Source organism: Polypterus senegalus, chromosome 17 (assembly GCF_016835505.1).
Source record: "Polypterus senegalus isolate Bchr_013 chromosome 17, ASM1683550v1, whole genome shotgun sequence".
NCBI classification, from domain to species: Eukaryota; Metazoa; Chordata; class Cladistia; order Polypteriformes; family Polypteridae; genus Polypterus; species Polypterus senegalus.
This window is the reverse complement of record NC_053170.1, coordinates 79702509-79716974: the sequence shown is the minus strand read 5'-3', so window position 1 is coordinate 79716974 and position 14466 is coordinate 79702509. Positions and strand designations below refer to the sequence as shown.

At 37.8% G+C, this 14466-nt stretch overlaps 1 protein-coding gene across 2 annotated transcripts in view; it reads left to right on the top strand.

The window, feature by feature from the left end:
* zgc:86896 (uncharacterized protein LOC415190 homolog) overlaps positions 1-12130 on the top strand; it is a 46058-nt gene extending 33928 nt beyond the window's left edge. For both annotated transcript variants that reach the window (XM_039739666.1, XM_039739665.1), the window contains 4 exons: positions 4722-4797; positions 7801-7994; positions 10965-11055; positions 11219-12130. In XM_039739666.1, coding sequence (XP_039595600.1) covers positions 4722-4797; positions 7801-7994; positions 10965-11055; positions 11219-11224 — 367 coding nt within the window. In that variant the 3' untranslated portion in view covers positions 11225-12130. The remainder of the gene's footprint in view (positions 1-4721; positions 4798-7800; positions 7995-10964; positions 11056-11218) is intronic.
* The last annotated feature ends 2336 nt before the right edge of the window (positions 12131-14466 follow it).

The window sequence follows — 14466 nt, the reverse complement described above, 5'->3', positions numbered from 1 at the left end:
AGTGAACCTGGGTCTCCTAACTGCGAGGCAGCAGCGTTCCCTACTGCGCTACCGTGCCGCCGCAAAACATAATAATGGAAAGAAAATAATCTACTCTGGTTTCTAGCACTATTTTAATTTTTTTTGCCACTGGACCTATCAGGCTAGTCATGAAGACTGGAGACAATGTCTTTAAATGAGATAATGAATTTAAGTGCAGACATGCCTAACTTCATTTTGTGCAGGTGCTTACTGCTATTTTAAAACAATTTTATAATGATGTTTAACACAGTTGCTTCTAGTTGTTGAAGTGTTTGCTGCAGTGTTGTCAAGTGTGGTGTTAAAATATTCTGTTTTGTTGCCTAAAAAATTTGCTTTAACAAATCTGAACTTCATATTTACTTTTTTTTTACTCTTGGCACAGAGGGCAGGTCCCCAGGTCTCCTCCCAGAAAAGAAGGCGAGGTCATAAGATGTACCATTAAGCCTGTGTTTTTCTTTATTTAGAGACCTATTTTTATTTTCTTCAGATATTTCATTTCCAAAAATCTCAGCAACATATTAATTATAACAATATTGTTAGCAAGGTGCAATTTTAAAATAAGATGTAATTTATGAGCACAAGTCTTGGCCAGTCTTTCAGTGTTTTTCCAGACAACTGCATTATGCTACACTGATTGAATGCTTCAATAAGTCAACCTGAATATGGAACAGATTACAGTTTTTAAGAAACTGAGATAATGCAGTGTGCCTCATTTCCTAATGTCTCCCTAGCACCATATCTCAGACTTTGGGTCTCAGCATTGAGCCCCACTACACTACTGTATTATTACATTAATGCTCCCATATTACTAAGGAAAGCTTGCCTGTTTAATCATCAGTTCTCATTTGGTGGTGGGTTAGTGTAGTTTTGTATGTAGATTTCCCCTGTGAGGGACTGGTATCCTGCCCAGGTCCATGAAGACCTTAAACAGCATCAAGAGAAAGATTCTATTGCTCAAAAAAAAGTAGTTTTCATTTTTCCAGGACAATTAATTAGCCATTAAAGCTTCTTATCTTCCCTGAATTGTGCTTAATTACTGGTTCCATCTTTTAAAAAACTTTACTGGTTTGTAACCAGATGGTGGTGTTTTAGGGTAATAACCCTGTTTTTTATCTTTACATTTTAGAACTTCATATGAAATGATTTTAGAGACTCTAAAATAAGTGACATTACCTGCAAAACATTCTGATACTAGAGATTATTAGCTGGCATCACTGGCCTACTGCTTAGTAATACTAGAAAATAAGTTCTGTTATGTAATGTTACCGGTCTGTGATTTTCTCTTTAGATCAGTGTTTTTCAACCAGTGGGTCATGAACCACATTTGAGTCATGAGTCACTGTTAGTGTGTCGCCAGCACCCTCACAACCCCTCGGCTGCATCTGCTTGCTTAAAACATCCGTTGCAAAGTGCCTATTTTTAGTAGGTTTTTTTTTTTTGTCTTTTGCTTTTCCAGTTTAATAACATTTGATTTCTTTTAAGTGTAGTTCCAGGAGTATTTTGATGGTCACTTCTGATTTTCACTAAAGCAGTTCTGGGCCAGTCCTTTCCCTGTTAAACTTCTAGTGTTGTCCTCCTCACCCTGGTGGTCCCATTCATCCATAAAAGGCTAGATAGCCCCGCAGGAGTCTGAACAGCATTTATAGCTGTTGTTCATTGCTGGCATGTGTCTGCATAACCACCATTAATTCATCCTTTCAGCTACTTCAGAGTATCTCACTGTGCACTGGGGAGATTCAGATGGACTGGAAAATGGCTAATATTATCCCATTATATAAAAAGGTGACAGGGCAGATCCAAGCAACTATAGCCCATTAAGCTTGATATGCATCACAGGAAAATTAATAGAAGGAATTATTAAGGATAGTTAGCAGCACATGGCAAGTAGAGGAGTTTTTCTGAAAAGTCAGCATGGGTTGAGAAGAGGGAGGTCGTGTTTTAATAACATGCTGGAATTGTATGAGGAAGTAAAAAAAGGGTATGATCAAAGTGGAGCAAATGATATTATTTATCTTGACTTTCAGAAAGCATTTGATAACGTGCCACATCAAACTAAAAGAAGTAGGAGTTCAGGGTGATGTTTGTAGATGGGTGCAGAATTGGCTCAGACACAGGAAGCAGAGGGTTATGGTGTGAGAAACCTTATTAGAATAGGTTGATGTTAAGAGTGGTGTTCCACATGGGTCAATGCTAGGGGTGCTGCTATTTTTAATATATATATATGTAAATTATTTGGATAGGAATTTAAGTAACAAGCTGGTTAAGTTTTCAGATGATACCAAGATAGGTGGATGGCAGATAATTTGGAATCCTTTAAATCATTACAGAAGGACATGGACAGCAAGCAGGCTTGGACAGATTTGTGGCAGATGAAATTTAATGTCAGTAAATGTAAAGTATTACACATATGAAGTAAAAATGTTAGGTTTAAATACACAATGGGTGATCTGAAAATCAAGAGTACACCTTATGAGAAGGATTTAGAAATCATAGTGGACTCCACGCTATAAACTTTCAGACAGTGTTCAGAAGCCATTAAGAAGGCAAACAGAATGTTAGGTTATATAGCGCCTTGATGTGTGGAGTACAAATCTAAGGAGGTTTGTGACGATGTGGGTTCTGGCTCCACACTCCCTTTGATGCTTGGGAACCCTTGAACCCAACACCGTCGATAATGAAACCGAGAGAGCTAGTCAGTGAAGGCAATAATTGAGCATCTTAGCAAGGGGATGGTTAAAAGTGAAAACAGTGCTTTTATTAAAAATTGTCCATCAAAACAAGTGTTCCATAAATAGTGCAGTTTCAATAAATAATCCATAAAATGAAAAAAACGTGGTGGTTAAAACAATAGAAAAAACAATCCTTTAAAACGAGAGGTTAAAATCTTCTCATGGAAGCAGTTCTTTAAAACAACAAATCCGGTGCATCGTTTATTAGCGTTTCTGTTAGCGTCTCACCTGCTTATCCCGTTTGGGCTTAGCAGCAGGCAAGACGCTCTCTGCAGCTGCCCTCCTACAACACACGCGAGACTGGAGACCTCCCGATCCCTGGCTCCGGTATGGCACTCATCCCAGTCCCCGAGACTTGATTACTCCAATAGCCAGGACGCACACATTGGGGACTCCACCACCAAGCCTCCCGACTTCCGCTGCCTTTCCGCGGCCTTCTGCGGCTCGTCGCTTTCACCTGGTCACTCCCGCTACATGGTCGCTCAGCGGGAGCAACCTCAACTCAAACACCTGGGTGTCGGCCTAACACCCAGCTTCCTCGCAGCTGCCCACGAGCGTCGCGCTCACCACACTCACGCACCGCCTGCTTCCTCGCTCCCTGTAACCTCCGTCCTCTTTCCTCATCTCCTTTTTACACCCCTCCACAACCGACTCACGCTTCTTTTTAAAACGTATGGGGCCATCACAGCTGTAGCACTAGCCACGGGAGCAATCACGAATGTGATTGTGCACACGGTGAGAAACGCCCACATCGACGACTGCCCGCTGCTCGCTACAACAACGCCCTCACGAAGCCGCCTCGGGTGCGGTGATTATTTATTTAAAATGAATGGCCTTTTCTCAACGAGCTGTGGACCCATAACACCACAAGGTTATGCTCAAGCTTTACAATGCACTGATGAGGCTTCATTTGGGGTACTGTGTGCAGTTTTGCTTTTCAGGCTACAAAAAGGACATAGCAGCACTAGAAAAGGTCTAGAGAAGAGCAACTAGGCTGATTCTAGGGCTACAGGGGATAAATTATGGAGACATGACTGAGGTGTTAGGAATTAGTACAGTGAATCGAGACTGTTATATTAAAATGAGTGCATCAGGAACACGGGAGCATGGTTGGAAACTTCTTACAGGTAAATTTCGCAGAGAAATTAGAAATTTTTCTTTACACAGAGAACCATAGACACTTGGAATAGACAACCAAGTAGCGTGGTAGGTAGTAAGACTTTAGGCACTTTCGAAACTAGACTTGATGTTTTTTTAGAAGAATTAAGTGGATAGGACTGGCAAGCTTTGTTGGGCTGAATGGCCTGTTCTCATCTAGACTGTTCTAATGTTTTAATGACTTTCTATTAAACAAAATGCAATTTAGGCATTCTTTATAGTTCATTTTTGTAATAAAGTAATTAATAGAAAATAGTTTTTTTCATGAAAATCTGCAAACATACTGGCTTTACCACTCATTACTTTATTAAGCGTTTCAAATACTGGCTATACCACGCATTACTTTATTAAGCGTTTCATGTCTTAAGAAAAATCTGAAGAAGTTAAAGGCTGCATCAAAAAAACTTTTGTTAACACTGGAGAATACACTGTTTATAGTAATTTTGTTATGCTTCTGGTGTGATTTATTTACTTTATGAGTTCACTTATTACAGTGGTTGTAGCCTATACAAGGAAGCATCAGGTGCAAGGCAGGAAACAGCCCTAGACTGAGTGGTCCATCACAGGGCACACTCACTCATGTAAGCCAATCAAGCTAACCTGCATGTCTGTGGGATATAGGAACATTTACCAAAATAAAAATCAAATTCATTTTTTTTTAGAGGAAATTAAAATTTGTTTCCACTTGATTTAGTTTAGTGCAAAGAACCCACCTGAAAAGTACCACTGTTTTTTGTTATTCCTATCAACTGTTTTAGTTACTATTATATATTTCATTTTTGTCACTCACTTACAGATCTTTTTGTGTTTTAGCATTACTCAGTTCAAGACAGAATTTCTCCCTCTCCTGTGCTTGCTTTACGTCAGTGAAACAGAAATAGTTGCAGCGGTAAGAGCATCTTTTTCCCTCTTAAACAGTCCTAATTACTCTAAACTATATACTGATATTATTCAACTTTAAAATCTAATTAAGTAGCTTTATGTGTCATGATTATCATTTTTAAATATATGCTGCATGGCTACACGACATTATTATGAATATAAAGGAAACCCAGTTGGATTCATTTATTTGCAAGGAATGTTCCTTTGAAATAAAATAAAACCAAGCTACAGTGATAAAAAACATTTTTTCCCCTAATATGACTACCTACAACTTCAAGGGGGTACTCATGCTTTTTGTCTGGAAAATGTGTGACATTCCCTACAAATGTTTTGAAGGAGGACATGTCTGTCTTAGGTTCTTGCTCTTCTCTTGCGATGCATGGCACAGTTCCATGAGAAGGCAGACTGGTAGGGCTAGTAAGTAGTCTGTAGATTTACAGTGGCATTATTGTTTCATGCACAGAGTGCAATAAAATTCTTACCTGCACACACATGTTTAAAAGTAGGTGCTAGCAACTTGAAGCTTAAAAGCACCTGCTTCCCCTTTGCTTATGCTTAAACGTCTCTAAAAATGCTAAAAAAAAGCTTGGGCACATCTTTGAAAATAAGTTGTATGTTCCAGCTACAAGTTTCCTTTGAGTGTTTTTTTTTTGGTTTTGAATTTATGGTAGTAAATTAATTAGGTCCTACTTCTGACAGCTGAAAGATTGCACTATTTGTAATTGAATGATTGCAAAAATAATTGAAAGTAGGTGATTTGCTACAAAATGAGTAAGAAAAATACATCTCTGCCCTAATATTTTGGATACAGCCAGAATGTACAGTACCTTGATAATTGAATAAGGAATATAATTTGGATAGATGTCCCATAACAAAGAAATAACTGGTGGCTTCAAACCTGCAAACATTTCAGCTCCTCAGGATTTAAGTTTCCCATTGATTGTATTTGGTTAATTTTATATTCCCTTTCTTAATTCCTACAAAATAAAAACATTTGAAAGAGCCGGGCAGGAGCAGAATAAAAAATAAATGTCACAGGCTATAGATTTATCAGTCATGGATAAATGTGCTTGGTAGATCTGCATAATATGTATGTAGAAGTAAATAATATACTTCTTGATCAATTATTGCATTATAGGAATGTCATATTTTTGTAAAAGCATTTTATGCCCCTGGAATATGGCATAACCATATGGCACAGTATTTACTGGGGTTAATGCAGTGTCTCTTTCACAGTAATGCATACGGAATGCATACTAGAAAAGTCCTGAATTCGCGCACAGCCTTAAATTTCTAGGTACAGTAGGTTTGTCAGATCCAAACTGTGCTAGAGAAAGATAAGTACTTGCACAGATATGTTGGCCTTCTTTACAGTACTGCTGTTATGAATTTTCATTTCATTTTTCAGTCTACAAGAAATTCTTAATGGGACCCACCATTTTGAGAAAACATTAATTTCAAATAGTACAGCACTCACACACTTTGTGTCATTATTGTGTGAAAAATAATCAGCTGACAGCATAATCAAATTCAAATATCAGGGATTATTCACACGAATAACGTTAGTTACAGTACACCCATTCATCCATCTCCTGAACCCATTTATCTACTATAGGGTTGCATTGTGAATGAGAATATCTTTGCAGCACTAAGTATAAGGCAGGAAATTAACCAGAAATTTGGCACCAATCCATTACATTTCATACATATGTGAACTTAATGTTAGCAATCAGCCTAAAGTAAATAGCTTTGGACTGTGAAAAATAATAGTATCCTTTGAAAAAAACACATAAACATGGAGATAACATGAAAACTTTACAAAGAAGGTCCCTCTACTGAAACTGAAACATTGGTCTAAATATTATGCCATTTGCTTTATCACTAGCCTACCAACATAAGGTAAATTTCTTTACAAAAATGATAATGCTAAAAGTAGAAATGTCCTGCCTACTGTGGGTATCACAGATTGCACTGAAATCTACTGTGTAATTGTGTTAATGTCATAATTATGCAGTGGGTTATGGCTATAACGGAGTGGTGGCTCTGAGGCTAGGGATCTGCACTGGTAATCGGAAGGTTGCCAGTTCGAATCCCGTAAATTGTAATAAGGACTCTGCTCTGTTGGGCCCTTGAGCAAGGCCCTTAACCTGCAATTGCTGAGTGCTTTGAGTATTGAGAAAAGTGCTACATAAATGCAAAGAATTATTATTATTATTATAATTTATGTGCATACACTGGCCTTCTCCATTAAAGATTTAGTGAGAATGGGCACCAAGAGAGTATGCCAATACAGTGAGGAATGAACTACTTACCAACATAAATTAGATCATGGAAAAATCATCAATTGGAGGAAGTAACCAGTTCTTGTAAAAACAGGAGACATTAGACATTATGCTTCCGTCACATCTTGACTGCTTAATTTCAAATCCATTGTGGTGGTATACAGAGAAAGAAGTACAAAAATTGCACCAATGTCCTTATGGACCTAACTGTATTAATGGTTATTTATTAACTCTTGTTCAATACAAACAGCTTTGTTTATTCCAATCTTTCAATTGTTTCAGTTCAGCTTCTTGTGTCACAAGATGTGTGATGCATAACTCAAGAACTTTTGCCAGCTAATCCATCAAAGTAAAACCTATATTTGGTGTTGCATAAGCCAGGGCATCTTTGGCGGCATTGGAAACAAGGCAGGGACCAGTCCTGAACAGGTATCTGTCTACCTCATGGTGCACACACTCTAGGCCAATTAATCATTGCCATTTCACTTAAGTTAAATAAAAAATAACAGGAATACAACACCCTGGGGAATGCCTGTGTTAGAATGTGCCTAACAGAATAGTTGACTACAGCTATTGATCAACAATATATACAACAGTAAATGTGAAAGAACCTATGACTTAGCTTGATAAAATTAATAATTCTGGAGATTCGTGACAGAAATTTTGATCTCCAGCCAGGGTGATGGTAACAAATGTGTAATTATCTTACTTATCTGTTTACTCATTAGGGTCATGATTGCAGTCTATTTCAGTTTTCTTATACTGCACCAGACAATTTAGAGTTTGTTGGGAAAATTGATGGCCAGAAGCAGAACCTGAAGGGAAATGTATCAGCTATGCAACACTTCCGTAATCTGGATAAGAAAGCAACCAAAGAAAATGAAAACACTGATCTGGAGACAGTGCATCAGAACAGCATCAGGTATTTTAGCCGAAGACCAGAATCTGCAGTGCTTGTATAATGTATGCACGTAACTAAGACTTTAAGACTTTTCACATATTGATGTTTTACAGTTGTCACAATAACAAGACATACTCTGATAAAGGTTTGGGGCAGCCACCTGTATATTCTGGTATGCTGGCTGCAAAGTCGTTTTTATCAAAATAAACAGCACTGATGTGCATACAAATGAGTCCAAAACAAGACTGAAGGCTTTTAAAGGGGAAGACAGGAAGTGAGGTCATAAGGATCAGGCTCGTGTTCTTTAGCCATTGGTTCGAGCCCGGACGTGACATCACAGGGGCCGGAGCCAGTAAGGTCTCCTTCCATTGGCTCAGTCCCGGAAGCGATGTCAAGAGAGCCAGATGGAATCTCCCGGGAATGGTCTACAGGAAAGAGAGAAAAAGAGTCAGTGCACTCTGCCAGCTCCCGGCATGCCTCAGAACTGCCGTCACTCAAGCCCTTTAGCTGCTTCCCATGCGCACGTGTGTGACACAGTGTATACTGGTAAATACATTTTTTAGCTTTTTGCCATTGATTAACACAAAAAAGACAACTGAGTAAGTGAAAAAAACATTTGGCATTTACCTCTTTATAAGACACAAATAAACAAAACTTTGTTGCACTCAATTATCATTGCAAAACATTAATACTTAAATTGAGTTCAACTGTGTCACATGTGATCACAGTAAATAATATCGTTCTAAGCAGTCCTACAAATAGCATACTGTAGCTCCTCAAAAACTAAAAACAAAAAATGCTCATCATAAAAACAATGAAATATTCAAGGCAAACTGGAGAAAATAGGGTTAATAACCTAACACTGCAATAGGCGTTAGCTGCCTGCAAACTCTATATAGGAAAAATAGGACCAGAAAACTGATTTTTGAATATTGTCTTGCATTACTCCCTTTAAAGTTAATTATTTTGAGGAAAAACTGTAACCTTCAATATGCATATCAATTAAGTTTCCAAGTTATCTACCTGAGAATATGTACCACAGGACTGGATTTGTTTTGCAGACAACATTTGCAATGTAAATAAAATCCCATTTTATATAAAAAAATGAAAATTTTGAATTGCAGTGTTAATCAGGTGCCAGAATAAAATTTTCATTATTGATTCAGGCAGAAATTAAGATATTTTCTAACTATTTAAATTAATGCAGAAGTGAAAAACCACACATTTCTTTATGAAATGTTGAATTGACCATCTACAAGAATAAACATTAATTTCTAACTCTAAGAGATGTTTGAATTGAATTCTGTAGAAACATAACGGAAATCTTTGTGAGCTACAATGTAAAATAATTTTATAACAGCACTGACTCAAATCTTCCTGAAGTCCTGAACACAGCATAGTAGAAAACATAGGATGACAAATGCAAATCTATATACAGTACATCCATCATCTGTAACATTAAAACCACCTGACTGGCAAAGTGATAACATTGATGATCTCATTACCAGTAACGGCGCACTGCACAATAACATGCAGTGAATACACTTGACTTGAGCATTCCTAATTTTCGTGCTCTTTCTCTTTACGTTTAGCATTCGTTTGCTCAGAGGTTGATGTGGTTGCTGCTTCCTGAACAGCTCTTCTTTTCTCCACCCTAGCGCCCTGCTTCTTCTCTTCTTTTGTCTGCATCTTTTTGCATTAAAACTGATTAAATCTGTGTTTGTGTTGCAATTATTTAGTATGTTTTCCTTAATTTTTCACTTAAGCTGGCACTTAAGGCAGATTGAAGACTTAAGTATGATTTAAGATATGAAGAGGTAGGGGAAGTGACGGCGAAGGTGGTAGGGATGAGAACGGCACACGTATGTATGCACCTCACGGCTGCTGCCAACAGTTGATTCTACAATAAAATAAGATAAAATAAAAATGAAAAGAGGAAAAACCTTGGAGGTTAATCATTACCCCAAAAGCGGGTAGTAGACGTCATGTAATGTGTACCAAATTTCAGGTCAATAGTTCAAGCGGTTTGTGAGCTATAGGTGATTTAAAATCCTGGACAGACAAATGGATAGCCATGGTAGCATATTATATAAGAAGACAATAACACCTGTCAAAGAGATGGGATATATTAAGCAGCAAGTTATTAGTCAGTTCTTGAAGGTGTGTTAGAAGCAGTAAACATGGGCATTGGTAAGGATCTGAACAACTTTGACAGAGGCCAAATTATGATGGCTAGACAAGCTGATCAGTGTACTGTATTAAGGGTGATTATGCAGGAACCAACTCATTTTCATCCATACATAAGTCAGCTATATCTTCTACTGTCAGTCAGTCAGTCAGTCATTGTCCAACCCGCTATATCTTCTATGGGTATAATTTAAAACTCCCAGTTATCTAACATTTATCTTCCAGAATCTGACTGGGAAAACCAAAGTCTCCTGAAGCAGTGAGGTAGCAGTGCCACTGTGTCACCATGCTATAATTTGCATCCACTTTTATGAACCCACTTTCCTATGCATGCTTATAGGGAGAACTGTGTACCATGCAGAAATAAATTTTAGATAACATTTCATCCACTGCAGGACACACAACCACGCACCTGCTGGAAGCCAGTTCAGAGTTGTCAATCAAACTATCGCCTTCAGATTGCGGAGGAAACTGGACAGTCAAAAAGAAATAGTCAAATAAGAGAAGAACATATAAACTCAACACACATGGTACATCTGCCAAGTATTATATGGGTTTCAAGCCACTATAAAGTAGCAACTCTAGTTATTTTTGTGTGACTTGATATTAATGTACAGGAATTCAGACAAAAATAATAGGTACATTTTCCACATTTCATGTCTGGTTTATCCAAATAAAAGTTGCTAGCCAGTGGAATCTGTACTGATAACAACTGTCACAAGGTATGATCTGTGCTGGGCTGCATGCCAGACCTTCACAAGGCTCAGTTTAATTGTTCTGATGGTTTTACTTTTATTTTTCCAGTCAATTATGCATTGTGGAAGGAGATAAGTCAAAGGTCACCAAGTTCAGTAGCATTGGTATGGATGGAGCTATGGTCATCTGGGATTTCAAGGTACAGGACCTAGTAAAATATTTCTGTTCAACATTTTTTACATTCATATTAAACTCTTTAATAGTTTTAGTCTTGCATTAACCATGATGTTTAAAGGATGTACTTTTCTAAAATTACCTAATCAAAGAAAACCTTTTTGCTGTTCTTTTTTTTTAATTTACAGCTCTAAGAAGAAGATCCAGTTCCCAGAAAGAAGACAGCTATATGTGCTGTTTCCAAAGATGTTATGCTGAAATTTGAAACAAAAAACCTATCTGTTGGATATTATTTGTTGGACAATTGTTTTTAAGAAAGTGTATATTTTTTGTGTAAAAAATGTATTAACTGGGGATTTAAGAGAAAGGGAAAATTAGATTATCACAAGAAAGATTTGTGTCATAAAATATGCCAAAAAATGTAATTTCCTTTACAGCAGGAATGAGTAAGTTTGCTCCTCAAATCCTGAGGGCAGGTTTTTGTTGCTACCAATCCTCTTGTCGGTGCCTCATTAGATTAGATTAGATTAGATTAGATTAGATAAACTTTCATAATTCATTTCTGTAAACAGGCATAATTAGTTTTATAGTTTAGCTATTTCTCAATTCAAAGCTGTTGGCAATGAGAGTTTTGTTTAACATGCCAATGTGTGAACAGTTATGAGCTCCTATTAGGACACAGAAATCAAATTCTTACATTCTCCTGTGGCCTATCATACAAACTGAACATACTTCAAATAGATCTAAATTTTAATCATTGCCAAACTAAACAGATTAAATACAGCTAAATAATCCAAAAAATAAAATTAAAACTGGATATTTTTCCTGAAGTGTAGCTTATAGTGCCAGTTATTTTCTAAAGGAAAAATCAGGACAAATGTTAGTACAGAGATTAAATAAGTGTCAAAAAGAAATTATACAAAGATAAAATGTTTTGTACCAGAATTTGTTATTTCTGTTTTCACAATAATATTTAAGTTATCTAAATCTTAAGATACTGTTAATTTTATTCATGTTGTTTACTACTAAAACTACTAACAAATTGAATACCCTGTTATGCAAATATATACAGTATCTCACAAAAGTGAATACACCCCTCACATTTTTGTAAATATTTTATTGTATCTTTTCATGGGACAACACTGAAGATATGACACTTTGATACAATGTAAAGTAGTTAGTGTACAGCTTGTATAACAGTGTAAACTTGCTGTCCCTTCAAAATAACTCAACATACATCATGTGACTCGTTAGTGTTACAAGGTCTCAGGTGTGAATGGGGAGCAGGTGTGTTAAATTTGGTGTTATCGCTCTCACACTCTTTCATCCTGGTCACTGGAAGTTCAACATGGCACCTCATGGCAAAGAACTCTCTGAGGATCTGAAAAAAAGAATTGTTGCTCTACATAAAGGTGACCTAGGCTATAAGAAGATTGCCACCACCCTGAAACTGAGCTGCAGCATGGTGGCCAAGACCTTACAGCGGTTTAACAGGACAGGTTCCACTGAGAATAGTGAGAACAGGTCTCGCCATGGTCGACCAAAGAAGTTGAGTTCACGTGCTCAGCGTCATATCCAGTGGTTGTCTTTTGAAAATAGACATATGAGTGCTGCCAGCGTTGCTGCAGAGGTTGAAGGGGTGGAGGGGTCAGCCTGTCAGTGCTCAGACCATACGCCGCACACTGCATCAAATTGGTCTGCATATGGCTGTTGTCCCAGAAGGAAGCCTCTTCTGCAGTTGATGCACAAGAAAGCCCACAAACAGTTTGCTGAAAACAAGCAGACTAAGGACATGGATTACTGGAACCATGTCCTGTGGTCTGATGAGACCAAGAGAAACTTATTTGGTTCAGATGGTGTCAAGCATGTGTGGTAGCAACCAGGTGAGGAGTACAAAGACAAGTGTGTCTTGCCTACGGTCAAGCATAGTGGTGGGAGTGTCATGGTTTGGGGCTGCATGAGTGCTGCCGGCACTGGGGAGCTACAATTCATTGAGGGAACCGTAAATGCCAGCATGTACTGAGACATACTGAAGCAGAGCATGATCCCCTCCCTTCAGAAACTGGGCCATAGGGCAGTATTCCAACATGATAACGACCCCAAACACACCTCCAAGACGACCACTGCCTTGCTAAAGAAACTGAGGGTAAAGGTCCTGGACTGGCCAAGCATGTCTCCAGACCTAAACCCTATTGAGCATCTGTGGGGCATCCTCAAACAGAAGGTGGAGGAGCGCAGGGTCTCTAACATCCACCAGCTCCATGATGTCGTCATGGAGGAGTGGAAGAGGATTCCAGTTGCAACCTGTGAAGCTCTAGTGAACTCCATGCCCAAGAGAGTTAAGGCAGTGCTGGAAAATAATGGTGGCCACACAAAATATTGACACTTTGGGCACAATTTGGACATTTTTCACTTAGGGATGTACTCACTTTTGTTGCCAGCGGTTTAGACATTAATGGCTGCATGTTGAATTATTTTGATGGGGCAGCAAATTTACACTGTTATACAAGCTGTACACTGCCTACTTTACATTGTATCAAAATGTCATATCTTTCAGTGTTGTCCCATGAAAAGATACAATAAAATATTTACAAAAATGTGAGGGGTATACTCACTTTTGTGAGATACTGTATGTACACTCGTGTTTTTGTATGCATTTTCTCAAACATTTAGCTAGCATTATTGTTTAAAACTGCAAAATACACTAAGCACTATTTGTAAAATATTTTCTACTTATCAGAATATAGTCTTACATTTGCTTCAGATATGGATACCCTGTTTCAATGTACTGTATTTGCTATTTAACTCTGGGTGTTTATAAGAATATTTATCATTATTTAAAAGACCAGGATACTGTTTGTCTACTCTCTATCCATTTTATCCTTAAACCTTGGTGATGAGACAATCACATCCATCCATCCATCCATCCACTAAACCCTCCTTTATCTTGAGCAGGGTCATGGGGAAGCTGGAGCTTATCCCAGCAAACATACAGCACAAGGTAGGAAAAGTACATTGACAGGGTGCCTGTCCTTCAGTGTGAACACATACATATACACACACCACATGCACACACTAGAGCCAATTTTACATCTTTAATCCAAAATTTAAACATTTATACTCTCCTAGGTTTCACTTTCAACCATGCTCTTTGGTATGCGGGTTGATGCTTATGTCCTTATTGATGGTATATACAGTATTAGAGAAAAGAATGTTTATATAGAAAACAAAATAGTGTATAAATTAAGTATTATATGAGACCACACGTTCAGTTCATTGTATTCTGTCTGCCAATTCTGCATTAATTTATATTTAAAGTTACTGTTTTTAATACACTGTCCACAAAGAAGAGGCTAGATATCAAAGAAGAGTATCATTCAGTAACACATAGATTTTCTCCAGGCCATTGTGAAATCAGTGTTTGATTAAAACAGGC